This window comes from Barbatula barbatula (assembly GCF_947034865.1).
Source record: "Barbatula barbatula genome assembly, chromosome: 22".
Taxonomy (NCBI): domain Eukaryota; kingdom Metazoa; phylum Chordata; class Actinopteri; order Cypriniformes; family Nemacheilidae; genus Barbatula; species Barbatula barbatula.
Window position 1 is genome coordinate 21,021,620 of NC_136785.1, and position 20,318 is coordinate 21,041,937.

Consider the following 20,318-nt stretch of genomic DNA (forward strand, 5'->3'; position numbering starts at 1 on the left):
TTTTAAGTTACATTCCCAACAACATGGGTAGTTAAACAGAGTATTTAGGATTAGGCTTGGAAACCCGACAATATCTAGTACGGTATGGCAACTTTTTATCTTTTGGCTCAGCTGGAATGTTTTCTTCAGTATGTACAGCATCTTTAGATACATTGTCGCTGTCCGGCACAGAATTGAGTTGTGACAACAAATCGTCCAGTTTGGATTGTGTGCAGTGTTGGAAGGGTTCTTTTACAGGGAGTAGATGTCTACGATTTCTCCTGTACTCTTTACCGTTGGTAAACACAACATACGATCTGGGCTCGGTGAGAGTGCTCTTTACAACTCCAATCTTGTTGTGTCCGTCTGCATCCTTACTACTTGGGATTCATGTAATGTAAAATGTAAATGTCATGTGGAGGAGAGAGTGGCTTGCTCCTTTTATCATAGAACCTTTTGTGCATTTGTCTCTTTCACAGTAGCCTTTGACCTTGGCTTCAGCATCTGCTTGCTGATTGGCATGTTGGTACGTGTTACCCTAGACATCAGTCTCTGTGCTGGTGAACAGAGGTATCTTATCCTGAAGAATGTTGCGGATGTTCAACAGATTCAAATACAAGTCTGTCCCATCCCTCTTAGTGGTTCAGGACTACTAGTGATGTGACAGAAGTCCCGTGAACTTGCAAAGTCTCTGAAAATCTGGCTCGTGTACTGAGTGCCATTATCGGTGAAGAGCTTTTGGGGAATTCCATGCACAGAGAAGTGCCTCTTCAGTTTGTGAAGACAAGTTTCTAAGTGGATTAATTTCAAACCATCCAGAATAAGAATCTACCAGCACTAGGTACTGTTGGCTGTTCCAGTCAAATAAGTCAGTGGCAACAACAGACCAACGCAGTTCTGGGATCTCGTGTAGGTGCAATGGCTCCTTTTGTTGATGACGCCTCAAAGCATTGCATATGCTGCAGGACTGCACAAAATTGTCGATGTCCTGTGTCATAGTCAGCCAGAAAACGGCATTGCGTGCTCTGCGTTTGGTCGCTTCGGCTCCTGCATGAACTTTGTGCAAGATCTGTAGATATTCACTCTGTAGGCTGTGAGGAACTACAGCTCTTGTTCCCTTTGTGATGATGCCATCCTCAATACTGAGCTCATCCCTGAAAGGATTTTTTTTGTCAGTTGCACTGGAACACTCTGAATTTTCTTCGGCCAGCCGTGCTTGATGGTGTTGCACAGACTTTGTAGAGAGCTGTCTTTGTCAGTGTGTTCTCTGAGCTCTTGTAGCCAATTGACTGAAATCACTTGGACAGCCATCACCTCGAACTCCTCCTTGTCTATGAGATCTTCCATTGTCACCTTTCTGGGAGCACGTGACAGTGTACCAGCCAAATAGAGCTGCTTTCCTTTTTTGTAAGTAAGAGTCAGATTTAACTTTTGCAGCTTCAGTATCATTCGCTGGAGTCGTACTGGAGCAGAATTTAGAGGTTTGTTCAGAATCGTGACAAGGAGTTGATGGTCTGTTTCCACCAAGACCGATTTCCCATAGATGTAGACCACCGCCAGTAGCTCTTGTTCAATTTGAGCATACCTCATTTCCGTTTCAGTGAGAGTGCGTGAGGCACAGCTAATAGGCTGATCTTTCTGTAGACACGCTGCTTCCTTAAGTTCTCATCATGCTCCTTCTCCCCTTTGCCTCCAACGATGATGTCGTCTACAATTATGGCACATGGAAAGCCTGTGAAGATCTGTTCCATTTCCCGCTGGAACACCTCCGATGCCGAATTAAAAAACTATATCTGCCAATGGGTGTTGCGAAAGCGGTGCACATGGAAGAGTCATGGTCTAGCTTAATTTGCCAAAATGAGCTTTTAGCGTCAAGCACCGAGAAGACACTTGCGTTGGACATTTGTGAAGCTACTTCCTCCCCTGTGCGCATAGGATGGTGAGGGTGCATAAGGGCTTCAGTCAAATCTCGTGGATCGTTGCATATACGGATCTTGTCAGTGTTTTTCTTATGTGTGATGACTTGAGGACGTCCCACTGTGTGAGCTCTGAAATGCCATTTTTGTCATGTTTTTCAACTCTGCTTCTACTTTGTCCCGCATTGCCACATGTATTTGGCGAGGGGGCCGGACCACTGGAGTGATGTCTTGGTTGATCTTCATTAATAATAATAATAATACGTTTTATTTATATAGCGCCTTTCCAGAGCTCAAGGATGCTTTACAATAAACAAACAACAATAAAGGCAGTTGACAAAGACAGCAGACAAAACAACAGTAGATGAGAATTAGATGAATGGGGCAGCACATATATATATAAAAAAATAAACTTAAGAATTATGACATTTAGAAAATTAGTGAGTTTTGAGCATGGATTTGAATTCAGAAATAGTGTTAACAGAACAGAGAGATCGGGGGAGAGAGTTCCACATTTTGGGTGCAACAACGCTAAATGATCGGCCCCCCATTGAAGCAAGGCGATGCCGAGGGACAACGAGAAGGCAAGAGTCAGAGGATCGTAAAGTGCGAGTCGGAGTGTAAGGGAGGAGCAGGTTTAAGAGATAAGGGGGAGCCAAGCCATGCAGAGATTTAAAAGTGAGAAGGAAAATGTTAAATTTAATACGGTAAGCCACAGGAAGCCAGTGAAGATCATGCAGAATTGGGGTGATATGTGCAGAACGCTTGGTGTGGGTGAGTATTCTAGCAGCAGAGTTTTGAATATATTGCAATTTGGAAATGGGGCTAACAGATAAGCCAATGAAAAGTGCATTGCAGTAATCAAGGCGTGATGTGACAAAAGCATGGATGATAGTTTCAGCGTCTGAGACACTAATGAAGCGACGGAGCTGAGCGATACGACGTAGATGAAAGAATGCTGATTTAGTGACATCATTAATCCGAGATTTTTAACAGTACTAGATGGTTTGATATGAGAGCCAGCGATCTCACAGGTGAAATTGGTAGGAATTTTATTAGTGACTGACAGAGGTCCGGTGAAAATAATCTCAGTTTTGTCCATGTTTTTTGAATGAAGACAATCTTTTATTTCATGCACACAAGTAGAGATTTTGTCGGGTGTAATAGAATTGATGTACAGGTAGTAAATATTTGAATGTCATCAGCATAAAAATTATAATTAAAACCGAGGATCTGACCAAGAGGTATTATATAAATTATGAATAATAAAGTCCCTAGAACGGATCCTTGGGGGACACCGTGCTTCAGTGGGACAGTAGGTGAGTGGAAATCCTGAAGTGAAATGTAGAATAGCCTGTCAGAGAGATAGGAAGAAAACCAAGAAAGAGCAGCACCGGAAATACTAGGGATGTACCGATCCGATACTCTGGATCGGATTTGGCTCCGATCCATACCTTTTTGAATGGATCGGGTATCGATCATGTGCGAGTCCGCACAACCGATCCAAATCCGATACCAAATTACCAGCAATTGTTGAACGGGGAGCTCTATTTAAGTAAATAGAAAACGTTCGTTTAATTTGAGAAAAATGCATTTATTCCCACTTAAAATATTAATTAAATACTTTGAAATTTATTTTGCGTAATGGCCCGACAGGCGAGTTTAGCGGGGAGACCTTTCAGGACCCAACTTTATGCCTATATGGAAATTTCAGCGCGTTGAAGATGTCGCAGATGTGGAAATATTTCACGCTTGAAACAACAGAAAGCAGCACAGCTGCCAGTGTGTAAGTACTGTTGCACGTTACAACACGACACATTTAATCAAACATCTTCAGAAGCATCACGGAAAAGATCACGAAGAGTTTGTACAAGCGAAACCCAAAAAGGACGAATTAAAGCACCAAACCTTGCAGGAATTATTTCAAAGGCAAGAAAAACTTCAGAAAATCACAGGAAAAGTTGTGGAATTTATTGTATTAGATAATCAGCCTCTCTCTGTTGTGGAAAATGTAGGCTTCCGTCGCCTGAACCGCGTTAGTTTACCATCGCGTAAATACATTTCTGAAACAGATTTGCCCGAGTTATTTTATAGTGTCGTCGCATGTTGCGGATCAGTTAAAAGATGTAAAATCTTTGAGCTTCACTGCTAATATTTGGAGCTCCAACGTGTGTCCCATGTCCCTTTTGAGTTTAACCGCGCATTGGATGGATTCTGGTTACGCATTGCAGAGTGCTGTGCTACATGCTAAAGAGTTGCGAGGATCACACAGAAGCAGCGTGATTTCAGCTTCAATCAAAGAAATGCTGGATGGTTGGAAAATACAGATTGTCATTTGGATGACTCCATAGCTTGATTAAATTTAATTTATTTCAATTATAAGTTTAGCACAGTGTTCTTGATAAAGATGTTCGTCATACTGTGTATATTATTTATCTAAGTTTTGATGTATTTCATGAATATGCAAAGCTTGACTTTAAGCAGATAAATTTAATGACTGTGTGAGTTACAGACATTCTAAACCTTAAAAGGTCAACAATAACTGATATCGGATTTGGATCGGTATCGGCCGATATTTGAAAGTTCAGTATCGGAATCGGATCGGCAGAGAAAAACTGGTATCGGTGCATCCCTAGGAAATACCCACATCCGAAAGGCGAGAAATTAGTAGTTCATGGGAGACAGTATCGAAGGCAGAGCTGAGGTCCAGCAGCAGGAGCAAAGACAGAGAACCAGAGTCACCAGAGCGAAGCAGATCATTCAGAACCTTAACTAGTGCAGTTTCAGTACTATGTAGAGGGCGAAAACCAAATTGAAGAGGATCAAACATATAATTTTTTACTAGAAAAGACTGGAGCTGGGAGGCAACAGTACTTTCTAATAATTTAGCTATGAAGGGTAGATTTGAAATAGATAATTAGATAAAACTGAGGGATCAAGGTTGGGTTTCTTGAGAACAGGGGTAACAGCAGCAGTTTTGAGTGGCAGAGGGAATATAGCAGAGGTAAGAGATGCATTGATGAAGTGAGATATAGGTGCAGAGATAACTGAATGGCAAAGTTTCAGAAGAGGATTAGGAGCAGGGTCAAGACGACAAGATGAAGGGTTGGATTTCAAGATTAACGCAGAGACAGAAGACGGAGAAGTCAGAGAAAAGAGAGGCAGGGATTGACCAGGTTGATTCGGCAGATATCTAATATTCGTAGCATCATTAGACAGGCACTGGCATCTGTCTTTTCTAGCAAGTGAGCCAAGAATGAAGTGCAAAGTTCGTCAGAAGCTAGGGCAACATAAGATGGAGGTCTCATTGAGTATTTCACAGAAAAGGTGCCTAGCTCCTCATCAAACAAGTCAGCATACTCTGTGAATATTTCTTGTGACAGGTTTTGATTCTTGTTGAGATCAATTTCATACATTTCTTCTTTGAGATATATCAAGTTCAGTTTTAAACAGTCTGGCAGGCCCAGCAATGATTTAACATTTTTATCAACAACATGAAATTGCAACAGGTGTGATTTTTGTTTCCTGGTCAAGCATTGCAGCATTACAGTTCTTTGTGTTCGAATCACAGTGCCTCCATAAGCCACTTATGTTGCCATCTCTTGAATTTTCAAATTTTTTCTCACTGCTTGGTATGTTCCAGTTGAAATGACATTGCACTTTGCTTCTGTGTCAATCTTGATCTCTGGAGGCTCGCCATTTACTGTCAGGCTGCAATGTATCTCCTGCTTGTTAGTCATAATTGATGATTGACTGCATCTACTTCACTGGCACCAAGACATAGCCCGTCGATATGAAATGACTCCTCGCTGCTGTCTGTGTTTTCATCAGTGATCTGATAAATGGATTTGAAATTGTCTTTTGATGCAGATCTGCACTGGGACTTGAAATGATTATGCTTTTTACAAAGGTGACATTGTTGTCCAAAAGCTTTGCATTGGTCACGCTTTGCTGGATGATTTCCACCACAGTTTTTACAGTTTACAATGTATTTTGTCCCGTTTGTGTATATTTGTTGTGGTTGCTGCCAGTGCACAACGTCTTTTCTCTTTCGCGTGAAAACGGATTGCATCAACGCTCGTATGCCCGCTACGCGGTGCAGCTAGCACCTTCGTGTGCTGTTCTGTTAATTTGCTGATTTGACATATTTTAATCGCTTTCACAAGAGTAAGATCAGTTTCTCTGAGCAGCACTCTTCTAACGCTATCATTGTCTATGCCGCACACCAGTCTATCTCTGATTAATTTGTCTGTGAGCGCACCAAAGTGCCATGTTTTTGCTTTGTTTCTTAGTGTACTTACGTAAGCCTCGATGGTTTCCCCTGGTTTTTGATTTCTGGTATTAAACGAGTGTCTTTCCATGGTCACGTTTGTCTCCGGATTGCATACTTCTCTGAATTTCCGCTTTAAACATTCTGGATTCTCTCTCGACTCCGCTGGTGTGATTACATCTTGCCCATCAGCAGTCAGTATTGCTGGAGCATATGTGAATGAACGCTCTCTTTCGATCGCCTCTGATCCCGCAAGATTGAGGAGTATGTAGGCTTTAGTTTTATCTGGCTTTTCACTGTGGGCTGCTGCGATGAATGTCGAATTCTAGTTCGAATCTTCGCCAGTTTCCTGCTATGTTGCCGTCGAAAATCAGTGGGTCTGGTCGGCGAAATCCTTCGGCCATTATGTCCTCTTTTTATACTCCTTTCTTAAGTAGCTTTAACTTCTGACACCATGTAATTTGTTATAGAAATGGAGATGTTTGGATGCCGGAGAACAACATGTTTATTAGCTCACCTCGAGAGCCCGTATGATAACGTGTCTCCAGTATACAAAATGTGTGCCACCCCCAGGGGGCATTCCAGAACCATATATGGACACAGCTTTCTAATACACAGCCTATATGCAACTAGATTGGATATCATCATTTATCTACAGTGTTTGTTTAGCTTTAGCATGTCACTGGAGGAATAGGTCTGATTGGGAGTTCTGCTACATTGGGCATTAATATCACACATCACAACATCGCTTATCTTTGGAGATAATGTTGGTACAGCATGCAATAATTATTTACTAAAGGAAGCGTGGAAATTAATTTATTTATAAAACTTTTTCTTCACATAAAATAACATAAGCAGGGTTCTCAAGTTTTATCAAAAGCTTGGAGTGAGATCACATGCGATTAGGGGAGGAGCCCTAGTGGAGCCCCCCCCCCCCCCATTTTACCCATTGTTCATTATTAACGAGCACAAATTACATGTAGCATTATTAATGTAAGTAAAAAGACTATTAATACAGTATATCATTTTAGATAAAATGAAGAAATACATCTTCATTCCTTCCCATATCCTTTAACATTTCTCTTAGTTTTCAGATAATGTTTTGAGTGCATCAATATGTATACGATGGGCTATATTTGAAATGTTCTAGCCTAAAATATTAGACGAACTTTCTTCCAACTTACCTTCTCCATTACGACAGTGTTCGCGCGATATTGTTTTTACAATATCGAGGATGTTCCGTCAACTTCCGTGTGTTCGTGCATCTATGTTACCTAGTAACGAACGCAATCTGGCCGAGATACGTGCTGTCGTCAGGAAACTTCACTTTGTGTGCCTGCGCCTCGTATACAACGTTAAATATAACGCTCGCAGGTCAACTTGGTTGGCATTGCCTTTTCGGCGTGAGAAATACACGGTGTGGCGTGTGAACTGATTGAATTGCGTGTGTCTCACGGCCAATGCGTGAGACTTGAGAACCCTGTTTCTGTGCAAGTCTCGCTGGAAGGATCTTGCGTGTGACTTCAAGGCATATTTCACCCAAATAATACTCATTCTCTAGTTGTTCCTAACCCGTATCCATTTCTTTGTTTGGTTGAATACAGAGTATGTTTAGAAGAATGATTGTAACCAAACAGTTCTTGGACCCCATTGACCAACATATTAGGACAAATGACAACGGTGGTCAGAAGTGCCCCAGAACTGTTTCCTGTCCTACATTATAAAGTATTTTTCAACTATGGTAGTCAATGGGGTCCAAGAACTGTTTGGTTATAAGCATTTTTCCAATATCTTAGTAAATGATGACAAAATAAACTTTTTTAGGTGAACTTTTCCTTCAAAATGATGTCTCCCTGAGGTGGGGGTTAATCGGCCTGACCCAAAAGACTTCCCATGCCGTTCCAGAGATTTATTTCTGAGTTTCACATGGGAATATCCAAAATCCCAGTTGTCAGAAACGCATTAATCACCAATACAATGACCAATGGCATATTGACTCGGAAGGTCAAAGTGACGGCTAAAGATACATTCCGGCCCACTTCAAGCACTGTTTTAAATAATGTATTTTTATCTGCACTTTATTTTCTGTTGTGAAAGTTAAGAAAATCACAAAATAACAAAATTACAATGATATTTGTATCAGAAATGACATTTATCAGAACAAGGGATACATTGATATTCAGGTCATGTGTCTCACAGCAGCTTGACTCCAAACTCAACAATGTAGAGCCTGAAATATGTGTCTTCCAAAATTATTTTCCAGTTTGAAGAATTCATTACATGATGATTAGGGATGGGTATCGTTAGGTTTTAATGGTATTACTACTTTTATCGATACCACTCATCGATCCGGTACTTTAACGGTAATCTTATCGGTACTTTTTGTTGTGTTTTTTTTAGGGCTGTCAACTTTAGTCGTTTAGTCGACTAATCGGTCGATGCCGTCTTGGTCGACTGACATTCTCATTGGTCGACCAGTTGCCTATTTTTTTTAGCCTATGTTTCATCCCCAACTTTAAATACTTTAATTTCGGCTATTTAAAAAAAATCACTTAATTTTCAAAGAATTGTATTATTATTATAGTTTTATGTATTATTGATGTCTTTTCGTTGTTGTTTTATAAATGTTCTATGACGATTGTTTAATAAAAGTTCAATCAAAATGCAAAACATCGCGTCTTTTTTTTTTTTTTTTTTTTTTTTTTTTTTAGTCGACTGATCGCTGCGCAGGACAGGACTTTGGTCGACTAAGCATTTCTTTGGTTGACTACAGCCCTAGTTTTTTTATGAAAGACAAAACTAAAGCTGGAGTTGTTTTCACTAAAACATTCTTTACTGACCTAACATATCTTATTTCATCACTACAAATACATTTTTAGGTAAGCTCTGCTTTATAATTTCTTAAGCATCATTTATCGGGTTTCGGTACCCATCTCTAATGATGATGGTATAGTAGTTTACCAAAAAATACAAATGATTACATGATTTACTCATCCCTAAGTCATCCTTGCTAACCCTAACCTACTCTATGTTCTATCAGACGAATCTGATATATCCTGTCACTTACAAGCTTCACTTCAGAAGGTCGTTATTAATCCACTTGATTACTTTTATGATGGATGAATGCAATTTTCTGGCTTTTTAAGAAGAAGTTCACCTCAAAATCCAAATAGTTGTTACTCACCCGGATGAAATTCAACAAGGTTTATGTTTGTAAAGGAAAAGTTCATCTCTAAGTCACAATTTTATTTTCACTTAGAGATGAACTTTTCCTTTAAAATCTTGAGTCATTATTCAAGCAAACGGAAACTGAAAGCAAAATGTAATTCTCAGAAATCATGTGACCACTTGTGTGAGATCATTATGTAGTGAATAAATCAGTAAAATATTGAGTAACTCATACTGATGCTCTTTGCAGAATGAAGTGTCTTCAATGCAATCACGTGCCTTTGGAAAAGGCTCCAAAATTCTGCAGTGAGTGTGGCTTTAAGCTGTCTTCAGAGTCAAGTGAGACGGCACCAGGTAGGTGCTCCGGTCTTCATGCATCACATTTCTCTCGATTATTTTCCATTCTGTTGTTTGTTCTTTCATTTCTTACAGCAATATCCTTGTTTCAGGTTTTTATTCATTAATGTTCCTTCTTGTTTATTACTGTTATAGAATGATTAAATATGAAAGACATGTTTTAAACAATAAAAAAGACATTTACTTTGACATTTAGACATTAACTTTAAAGGGTTCCTTGTTTATGATTTCTATACCAACCCTGCCCTGAATGCGATCGCGAAGGGACACGTGCGTGTTGCCCATTCATTACTCATAAACATATGGGGTGTGATTTGTGGATCTATTTTGCAAACGTAGCATTCAGTCGTGTCGATCGTAACTTTGCCATGCCTGATGACGTGAGATAAAAATCACGTCTATGACGTTTGTAGGGTTTCTCCTGTTAAGCACGTGGCTTAACAAAACACTTAAACACATTAAAGTTCTAGAAAATTGAAGAAAATTAAAACTTTTTTTTAAGTTATATTAAATATAATATTTATTGACCCGAACAGAAAAGTAGAAATGTTAACTTTTTATTGTTTTCAATGAACTTTTCAGCCCATAAGCTCAATAATTTTATGAGTTTTTTTGGACATTTTGAACCTACAGTAAGTGTACTTGCTCAAAAACGAATAATGCTTTAAAATGTATGTTGTTGTTGTTAATAATTAACATATGCAAGACTGTAATATTAAAAAACTAATAAAACAACACTTACAGTCTGGAAAATGTGCCATGATCCTTTTGGACCTTAAAACTATAATGCCGAAATATTTAGCATTTTAATTATTGAAGTTTTTTTGTTGATCAGCCAAGCCACAAGACGAGTCTCAATCGTCCGCAAAAATTCCATGTGGCATGGATGCAGAAATGACTGATATCGGATCGGATTTGCTGGATGACCAGAATGCCAGTATATCTCCAAAACGTCCAAATGAAGATCCCAACCCTACCCCTCAAAAAAAGGTTTCGGACATGAAAATCTATTTTAACAATGAAACGGTTATTTCTTATTCACATCATTAAAATCTGTTGTTGATGATTTATTCTGCTTCTACAGAAAAGAAAGAAAAAGAAGAAAAAAGCAGGTATTACAGTGGGCCCTTCTTCTCTGACCTCTGATATATCTCTGACTGGTAAAGAGGAGAAAATGGATGACGATCAGTCGTCTGACAGTGATAACTCCAGCTGCACTGCACACGGCATGCAGACATCAGCAGAATCCTCCTCTCATTTGAGCAAACCAGAGAACGAAAGCACTGGGAACGTCACCGCTTTATCTTCAGATGCTGCTAAAGGTCAGTCTGAGGAGAGTTGTGTAACGCCTGGATCGACTCAAGAGCTGATCAGCACCTGCACTGCCAAAGCTTCTCCACCACCAGATCAGCAAACTGAGAAAGTTGAACGTAAGAAAAAAGGCCAGACGAGTACATCCACAGGAGCACAAACTCAAGTCGATCAGAATGCAAACATAAAGAGCAGCACAGGCAGTCAAAGCGAGACAGATCGTCCGGACACTGAAGCGCAGAAGAACCAGAGCTCTAGTGGACATTCAGCAGTGAAGCTTGAGCAGAGTCAGAAGCAGCAGTCCACTCGTTCTGGCAAGAAGAAAACAGAATCTGAGAAACACATGGATACCAGTCAGGACATTCAGCGTGACTCACATTCAAAAAACAAGTATGCCACATGTTTTTTCTGGCTTCTCGTGTCATTTTTATTTGTAATGTTAATAAATATACTTATGTTGAAAATTACAGAAATCTGAATGATGAACCACAGAAGTCATCACAGAAAATGATGTTTGGCCCACAGAGTGCATTCAAGGTATGACTTAAATAGTGTCCAATCAGATATGGTTATAATGAGAGCCCAAATTCGATTCTTAGGTCAAACTGCTATATTTCTCTGTTACTGGTAATCAAAACATGGAGTTTAAAACTGTAGGAAATGTGTTTGACATTTCGAAGGCTGACGGCTCCAGTGGAGATTCACCAGTGAAGGCAGAGCACAGTCCGAAGAAAGATTCTTCTGCTCACCAGAAACACAATGAAAGCAATCCAGAGACTCAGCGTGACGCACCACCTAAAAGGTATGCAGAATAATTGAGTTTCACACGGATGGAAACAAGTCTGTGAGGGATCACATGCAATGTTTACAATTCAGCTTTCATAACTGTTTTATGTTTTTCTTGTCACCTCAGTGTTTCCGCTTTAACTCTTTCTGCAGCGTCTTGGTGACACACTGTTTCCTATTCATTCCCAACACTTGATCTAGTTTTAGAGTTCCAAAAGGACATATATCCAAAGCAAGCGTGATCCCCGCAGGTGCTAGTGACATACTGGCGTCTTGGGAAGCGAATAGATGGTTTAAAAACACCTGTCTTTAATTTGTCTAGTAATCTAGAATATCTTGATTAGAAAGCTGTGGATTTACCTAAAAACCTTCTTTATTGTTCTACTCAAGATCAAAATACATCTTGGATGGGGTGCGTAAAGAAAACAGCACATTTTAATTCTGTGGTGAACTATCGCTTAAAAGAATTTGGAAACATCTTTCATGAACTGAAGAATTGACATGTAGCCACACAACCGTACATTATCTATTAAACACACTGGACAATCTGTCTTGGCTGTAGTATCTCATCTACTATTGACAACCTTTTGTTGTCAAATAATTCTATTGCGTTTTTACAGCATTGAGCAATGTAGCCAGACATATCTGTTGATCATCAGGAGCTGTAAATACCGTGGCTGTAAAATTTTGGTAAAACTCTTTTATAAGGTTCATTAGTTAACATTGGTTACTAGATTAGTTAACATCAACGTGAGTGATACTGCTACAGCACTTATTTATTTGAGTTAATCTTAATTTCAACATTACTAAAACTAAAAGTCTTATTTCTTTTAATAAAACACCTGGACAATAAAGTCTATTGACTTGATTTGGAGCGATTGAACGCACATACATACAGGGACACGCAGCAGCACACAAACAAAAAATTCAAATTCTCTGTGCGAAGACACTGAAGAAAGAAGACTCTCTGTGCTGCTCGTGCTGTTTAGAGAAGACTCGTCTCTGTGCTGCTCGTGCTGTTTAGAGAAGACTCGTCTCTGTGCTGCTCGTGCTGTTTAGAGAAGACTCGTCTCTGTGCTGCTCGTGCTGTTTAGAGAAGACTCGTCTCTGTGCGGCTCGTGCTGTTTAATGAAGACTCGTCTTTGTGTGAAAGAAGACTCGTCTCTGTGCGGCTCATGTGTTTAAAGAAGACTCGTCTCTGTGCGGCTCGTGCTGTTTAAAGAAGACTCGTCTCTGTGCTGCTCGTGCTGTTTAGAGAAGACTCGTCTCTGTGCGGCTCGTGCTGTTTAGAGAAGACTCGTCTCTGTGCGGCTCGTGCTGTTTAGAGAAGACTCGGCTCGTGCTGTTTAGAGAAGACTCGTCTCTGTGCGGCTCGTGCTGTTTAGAGAAGACTCGTCTCTGTGCGGCTCATGTGTTTAGAGAAGACTCGTCTCTGTGCGGCTCATGTGTTTAAAGAAGACTCGTCTCTGTGCGGCTCGTGCTGTTTAAAGAAGACTCATCTCTGTGCGGCTCGTGCTGTTTAGAGAAGACTCGTCTCTGTGCGGCTCGTGCTGTTTAAAGAAGACTCGTCTCTGTGCGGCTCATGTGTTTAAAGAAGACTCGTCTCTGTGCGGCTCGCGCTGTTTAAAGAAGACTCGTCTCTGTGCGGCTCATGCTGTTTAGAGAAGACTCGTCTCTGTGCGGCTCGTGCTGTTTAAAGAAGACTCGTCTCTGTGCGGCTCATGTGTTTAAAGAAGACTCGTCTCTGTGCGGCTCGCGCTGTTTAAAGAAGACTCGTCTCTGTGCGGCTCGCGCTGTTTAAAGAAGACTCGTCTCTGTGCGGCTCATGTGTTTAAAGAAGACTCGTCTCTGTGCGGCTCGCGCTGTTTAAAGAAGGCTCGTCTCTGTGCGGCTCATGTGTTTAAAGAAGACTCGTCTCTGTGCTGCTCATGTGTTTAAAGAAGACTCGTCTCTGTGCGGCTCGCGCTTTTTAAAGAAGCCTTGTCTCTGTGCGGCTCGCACTGTTTAAAGAAGACTCGTCTCTGTGCGGCCCGCGCTGTTTAAAGAAGACTCGTCTCTGTGCGGCTCATGTGTTTAAAGAAGGCTCGTCTCTGTGCGGCTCGCGCTGTTTAAAGAAGACTCGTCTCTGTGCGGCTCGCGCTGTTTAAAGAAGACTTGTCTTTGTGCGGCACGCGCTGTTTAAAGAAGACTCGTCTCTGTGCGGCTCGCGCTGTTTAAAGAAGACTCGTCTCTGTGCGGCTCATGTGTTTAAAGAAGACTCGTCTCTGTGCGGCTCGCGCTGTTTAAAGAAGACTCGTCTCTGTGCGGCTCATATGTTTAAAGAAGACTCGTCTCTGTGCGGCTCGCGCTGTTTAAAGAAGACTCGTCTCTGTGCGGCTCATATGTTTAAAGAAGACTCGTCTCTGTGCGGCTCGCGCTGTTTAAAGAAGACTCGTCTCTGTGCGGCTCGCGCTGTTTAAAGAAGACTCGTCTCTGTGCGGCTCGCGCTGTTTAATGAAGACTCGTCTTTGTGTGAAAGAAGACTCGTCTCTGTGCGGCTCGCGCTGTTTAAAGAAGACTCGTCTCTGTGCGGCTCGCACTGTTTAAAGAAGACTCGTCTCTGAGTGGCTCGCGCTGTTTAAAGAAGACTCGTCTCTGTGCGGCTCGCGCTGTTTAAAGAAGACTCATCTCTGTGCGGCTCGCGCTGTTTAAAGAAGACTCGTCTCTGTGCGGCTCACGCTGTTTAAAGAAGACTCGTCTCTGAGTGGCTCGCGCTGTTTAAAGAAGACTCGTCTCTGTGCGGCTCATGTGTTTAAAGAAGACTCGTCTCTGTGCGGCTCATGTGTTTAAAGAAGACTCGTCTCTGTGCGGCTCGCGCTGTTTAAAGAAGACTCGTCTCTGTGCGACTCATGTGTTTAAAGAAGACTCGTCTCTGTGCGGCTCGCGCTGTTTAAAGAAGACTCGTCTCTGTGCGGCTCGCGCTGTTTAAAGAAGACTCGTCTCTGTGCGGCTCGCGCTGTTTAAAGAAGACTCATCTCTGTGCGGCTCGTGCTGTTTAAAGAAGACTCGACTCTGTGCGGCTCGCGCTGTTTAAAGAAGACTCGTCTCTGTGCGGCTCGCGCTGTTTAATGAAGACTCGTCTTTGTGTGAAAGAAGACTCGTCTCTGTGCGGCTCATGTGTTTAAAGAAGACTCGTCTCTGTGCGGCTCGCGCTGTTTAATGAAGACTCGTCTCTGTGCGGCTCGCGCTGTTTAATGAAGACTCGTCTCTGTGCAGCTCATGTGTTTAAAGAAGACTCGTCTCTGTGCGGCTCGTGCTGTTTAAAGAAGACTCGTCTCTGTGCGGCTCGTGCTGTTTAAAGAAGACTCGTCTCTGTGCAGCTCGCGCTGTTTAAAGAAGACTCGTCTCTGTGCGGCTCATGTGTTTAAAGAAGACTCGTCTCTGTGCGGCTCATGTGTTTAAAGAAGACTCGTCTCTGTGCGGCTCGCGCTGTTTAAAGAAGACTCGTCTCTGTGCGGCTCATGTGTTTAAAGAAGACTCGTCTCTGTGCGGCTCGTGCTTTTTAAAGAAGACTCGTCTCTGTGCAGCTCGCGCTGTTTAAAGAAGACTCGTCTCTGTGCGGCTCATGTGTTTAAAGAAGACTCGTCTCTGTGCGGCTCGTGCTGTTTAAAGAAGACTCGTCTCTGTGCGGCTCGCGCTGTTTAAAGAAGGCTCGTCTCTGTGCGGCTCATGTGTTTAAAGAAGATTCGTCTCTGTGCGGCTCGCGCTGTTTAAAGAAGGCTCGTCTCTGTGCAGCTCGCGCTGTTTAAAGAAGACTCGTCTCTGTGCGGCTCATGTGTTTAAAGAAGACTCGTCTCTGTGCGGCTCGTGCAGTTTAAAGAAGACTCGTCTCTGTGCGGCTCGCGCTGTTTAAAGAAGGCTCGTCTCTGTGCGGCTCATGTGTTTAAAGAAGATTCGTCTCTGTGCGGCTCGCGCTGTTTAAAGAAGATTCGTCTCTGTGCGGCTCGCGCTGTTTAAAGAAGACTCGTCTCTGTGCGGCTCGTGCTTTTTAAAGAAGACTCGTCTCTGTGCAGCTCGCGCTGTTTAAAGAAGACTCGTCTCTGTGCGGCTCATGTGTTTAAAGAAGACTCGTCTCTGTGCGGCTCGTGCTGTTTAAAGAAGACTCGTCTCTGTGTGGCTCGCGCTGTTTAAAGAAGGCTCTTCTCTGTGCGGCTCATGTGTTTAAAGAAGATTCGTCTCTGTGCGGCTCGTGCTGTTTAAAGAAGACTCGTCTCTGTGCGGCTCGCGCTGTTTAATGAAGACTCGTCTTTGTGCGGCTCGCGCTGTTTAAAGAAGCCTCGTCTCTGTGCGGCACATGTGTTTAAAGAAGACTCGTCTCTGTGCGGCTCATGTGTTTAAAGAAGACTCGTCTCTGTGCGGCTCGCGCTGTTTAAAGAAGACTCCTCTCTGTGCGGCTCGCGCTGTTTAAAGAAGACTCGTCTCTGTGCGGCTCGCGCTGTTTAAAGAAGACTCGTCTCTGTGCGGCTCGCGCTGTTTAAAGAAGACTCGTCTCTGTGCGGCTCATATGTTTAAAGAAGCCTCGTCTCTGTGCGGCTCATGTGTTTAAAGAAGACTCGTCTCTGTGCGGCTCGCGCTGTTTAAAGAAGACTCATCTCTGTGCGGCACGCGCTGTTTAAAGAAGACTCGTCTCTGTGCGGCTCGCTCTGTTTAAAGAAGACTCGTCTCTGTGCGGCTCGCGCTGTTTAAAGAAGACTCGTCTCTGTGCGGCTCGCGCTGTTTAAAGAAGACTCGTCTCTGTGCGGCTCGCGCTGTTTAATGAAGACTCGTCTTTGTGTGAAAGAAGACTCGTCTCTGTGCGGCTCGCGCTGTTTAAAGAAGACTCGTCTCTGTGCGGCTCGCGCTGTTTAAAGAAGACTCGTCTCTGAGTGGCTCGCGCTGTTTAAAGAAGACTCGTCTCTGTGCGGCTCATGTGTTTAAAGAAGACTCATCTCTGTGCGGCACGCGCTGTTTAAAGAAGACTCGTCTCTGTGCGGCTCGCGCTGTTTAAAGAAGACTCGTCTCTGTGCGGCTCGCGCTGTTTAAAGAAGACTCGTCTCTGTGCGGCTCGCGCTGTTTAATGAAGACTCGTCTCTGTGCGGCTCGCGCTGTTTAAAGAAGACTCGTCTCTGTGCGGCTCGCGCTGTTTAAAGAAGACTCGTCTCTGTGCGGCTCGCGCTGTTTAAAGAAGACTCGTCTCTGTGCGGCTCGCGCTGTTTAAAGAAGACTCGTCTCTGTGCGGCTCGCGCTGTTTAAAGAAGACTCGTCTCTGTGCGGCTCATGTGTTTAAAGAAGACTCGTCTCTGTGCGGCTCATGTGTTTAAAGAAGACTCGTCTCTGTGCGGCTCATGTGTTTGAAGAAGACTCGTCTCTGTGCGGCTCATGTGTTTAAAGAAGACTCGTCTCTGTGCTGCTCGCGCTGTTTAAAGAAGACTCGTCTCTGTGCGGCTCGCGCTGTTTAAAGAAGACTCATCTCTGTGCGGCTCGCGCTGTTTAAAGAAGACTCGTCTCTGTGCGGCTCGCGCTGTTTAAAGAAGACTCGTCTCTGTGCGGCTCGCGCTGTTTAAAGAAGACTCATCTCTGTGCGGCTCGCGCTGTTTAAAGAAGACTCGTCTCTGTGCGGCTCGCGCTGTTTAAAGAAGACTCGTCTCTGTGCGGCTCGCGCTGTTTAATGAAGACTCGTCTTTGTGTGAAAGAAGACTCGTCTCTGTGCGGCTCGCGCTGTTTAAAGAAGCCTCGTCTCTGTGCGGCACATGTGTTTAAAGAAGACTCGTCTCTGTGCGGCTCATGTGTTTAAAGAAGACTCGTCTCTGTGCGGCTCGCGCTGTTTAAAGAAGACTCCTCTCTGTGCGGCTCGCGCTGTTTAAAGAAGACTCGTCTCTGTGCGGCTCGCGCTGTTTAAAGAAGACTCGTCTCTGTGCGGCTCGCGCTGTTTAAAGAAGACTCGTCTCTGTGCGGCTCATATGTTTAAAGAAGCCTCGTCTCTGTGCGGCTCATGTGTTTAAAGAAGACTCGTCTCTGTGCGGCTCGCGCTGTTTAAAGAAGACTCATCTCTGTGCGGCACGCGCTGTTTAAAGAAGACTCGTCTCTGTGCGGCTCGCTCTGTTTAAAGAAGACTCGTCTCTGTGCGGCTCGCGCTGTTTAAAGAAGACTCGTCTCTGTGCGGCTCGCGCTGTTTAAAGAAGACTCGTCTCTGTGCGGCTCGCGCTGTTTAATGAAGACTCGTCTTTGTGTGAAAGAAGACTCGTCTCTGTGCGGCTCGCGCTGTTTAAAGAAGACTCGTCTCTGTGCGGCTCGCGCTGTTTAAAGAAGACTCGTCTCTGAGTGGCTCGCGCTGTTTAAAGAAGACTCGTCTCTGTGCGGCTCATGTGTTTAAAGAAGACTCATCTCTGTGCGGCACGCGCTGTTTAAAGAAGACTCGTCTCTGTGCGGCTCGCGCTGTTTAAAGAAGACTCGTCTCTGTGCGGCTCGCGCTGTTTAAAGAAGACTCGTCTCTGTGCGGCTCGCGCTGTTTAATGAAGACTCGTCTCTGTGCGGCTCGCGCTGTTTAAAGAAGACTCGTCTCTGTGCGGCTCGCGCTGTTTAAAGAAGACTCGTCTCTGTGCGGCTCGCGCTGTTTAAAGAAGACTCGTCTCTGTGCGGCTCGCGCTGTTTAAAGAAGACTCGTCTCTGTGCGGCTCGCGCTGTTTAAAGAAGACTCGTCTCTGTGCGGCTCATGTGTTTAAAGAAGACTCGTCTCTGTGCGGCTCATGTGTTTAAAGAAGACTCGTCTCTGTGCGGCTCATGTGTTTAAAGAAGACTCGTCTCTGTGCGGCTCATGTGTTTAAAGAAGACTCGTCTCTGTGCTGCTCGCGCTGTTTAAAGAAGACTCGTCTCTGTGCGGCTCGCGCTGTTTAAAGAAGACTCATCTCTGTGCGGCTCGCGCTGTTTAAAGAAGACTCGTCTCTGTGCGGCTCGCGCTGTTTAAAGAAGACTCGTCTCTGTGCGGCTCGCGCTGTTTAAAGAAGACTCATCTCTGTGCGGCTCGCGCTGTTTAAAGAAGACTCGTCTCTGTGCGGCTCGCGCTGTTTAAAGAAGACTCGTCTCTGTGCGGCTCGCGCTGTTTAATGAAGACTCGTCTTTGTGTGAAAGAAGACTCGTCTCTGTGCGGCTCGCGCTGTTTAAAGAAGACTCATCTCTGTGCGGCTCGCGCTGTTTAAAGAAGACTCGTCTCTGTGCGGCTCGCGCTGTTTAATGAAGACTCGTCTTTGTGTGAAAGAAGACTCGTCTCTGTGCGGCTCGCACTGTTTAAAGAAGACTCGTCTCTGTGCGGCTCGCGCTGTTTAAAGAAGACTCGTCTCTGTGCGGCTCATATGTTTAAAGAAGACTCGTCTCTGTGCGGCTCGCACTGTTTAAAGAAGACTCGTCTCTGTGCGGCTCATGTGTTTAAAGAAGACTCGTCTCTGTGCGGCTCATGTGTTTAAAGAAGACTCGTCTCTGTGCGGCTCGCGCTGTTTAAAGAAGACTCGTCTCTGTGCGGCTCATGTGTTTAAAGAAGACTCGTCTCTGTGCGGCTCATGTGTTTAAAGAAGACTCGTCTCTGTGCGGCTCGCGCTGTTTAAAGAAGACTCGTCTCTGTGCGGCTCGCGCTGTTTAAAGAAGACTCGTCTCTGTGCGGCTCATGTGTTTAAAGAAGACTCGTCTCTGTGCGGCTCGCGCTGTTTAAAGAAGACTCGTCCCTGTGCGGCTCATGTGTTTAAAGAAGACTCGTCTCTGTGCGGCTCTTGCTTTTTAAAGAAGACTCGTCTCTGTGCAGCTCGCGCTGTTTAAAGAAGACTCGTCTCTGTGCGGCTCATGTGTTTAAAGAAGACTCGTCTCTGTGCGGCTCGTGCAGTTTAAAGAAGACTCGTCTCTGTGCGGCTCGCGCTGTTTAAAGAAGGCTCGTCTCTGTGCGGCTCATGTGTTTAAAGAAGATTCGTCTCTGTGCGGCTCGCGCTGTTTAAAGAAGATTCGTCTCTGTGCGGCTCGCGCTGTTTAAAGAAGACTCGTCTCTGTGCGGCTCGTGCTTTTTAAAGAAGACTCGTCTCTGTGCAGCTCGCGCTGTTTAAAGAAGACTCGTCTCTGTGCGGCTCATGTGTTTAAAGAAGACTCGTCTCTGTGCGGCTCGTGCTGTTTAAAGAAGACTCGTCTCTGTGTGGCTCGCGCTGTTTAAAGAAGGCTCTTCTCTGTGCGGCTCATGTGTTTAAAGAAGATTCGTCTCTGTGCGGCTCGTGCTGTTTAAAGAAGACTCGTCTCTGTGCGGCTCGCGCTGTTTAATGAAGACTCGTCTTTGTGCGGCTCGCGCTGTTTAAAGAAGCCTCGTCTCTGTGCGGCACATGTGTTTAAAGAAGACTCGTCTCTGTGCGGCTCATGTGTTTAAAGAAGACTCGTCTCTGTGCGGCTCGCGCTGTTTAAAGAAGACTCCTCTCTGTGCGGCTCGCGCTGTTTAAAGAAGACTCGTCTCTGTGCGGCTCGCGCTGTTTAAAGAAGACTCGTCT

The 20,318-nt window shown here is 43.9% G+C and overlaps 1 protein-coding gene across 2 annotated transcripts in view; it reads left to right on the forward strand.

The window, feature by feature from the left end:
• Window positions 1-20,318, forward strand: part of LOC306910865 (E3 ubiquitin-protein ligase rnf213-alpha-like) — a 99,334-nt gene that overhangs the window by 3,457 nt on the left and 75,559 nt on the right. For both annotated transcript variants that reach the window (XM_079485744.1, XM_079485745.1), the window contains exons 2-6: window positions 9,584-9,687; window positions 10,526-10,680; window positions 10,775-11,391; window positions 11,472-11,538; window positions 11,682-11,803. In XM_079485744.1, coding sequence (XP_079341870.1) covers window positions 9,585-9,687; window positions 10,526-10,680; window positions 10,775-11,391; window positions 11,472-11,538; window positions 11,682-11,803 — 1,064 coding nt within the window. In that variant the 5' untranslated portion in view covers window position 9,584. The remainder of the gene's footprint in view (window positions 1-9,583; window positions 9,688-10,525; window positions 10,681-10,774; window positions 11,392-11,471; window positions 11,539-11,681; window positions 11,804-20,318) is intronic.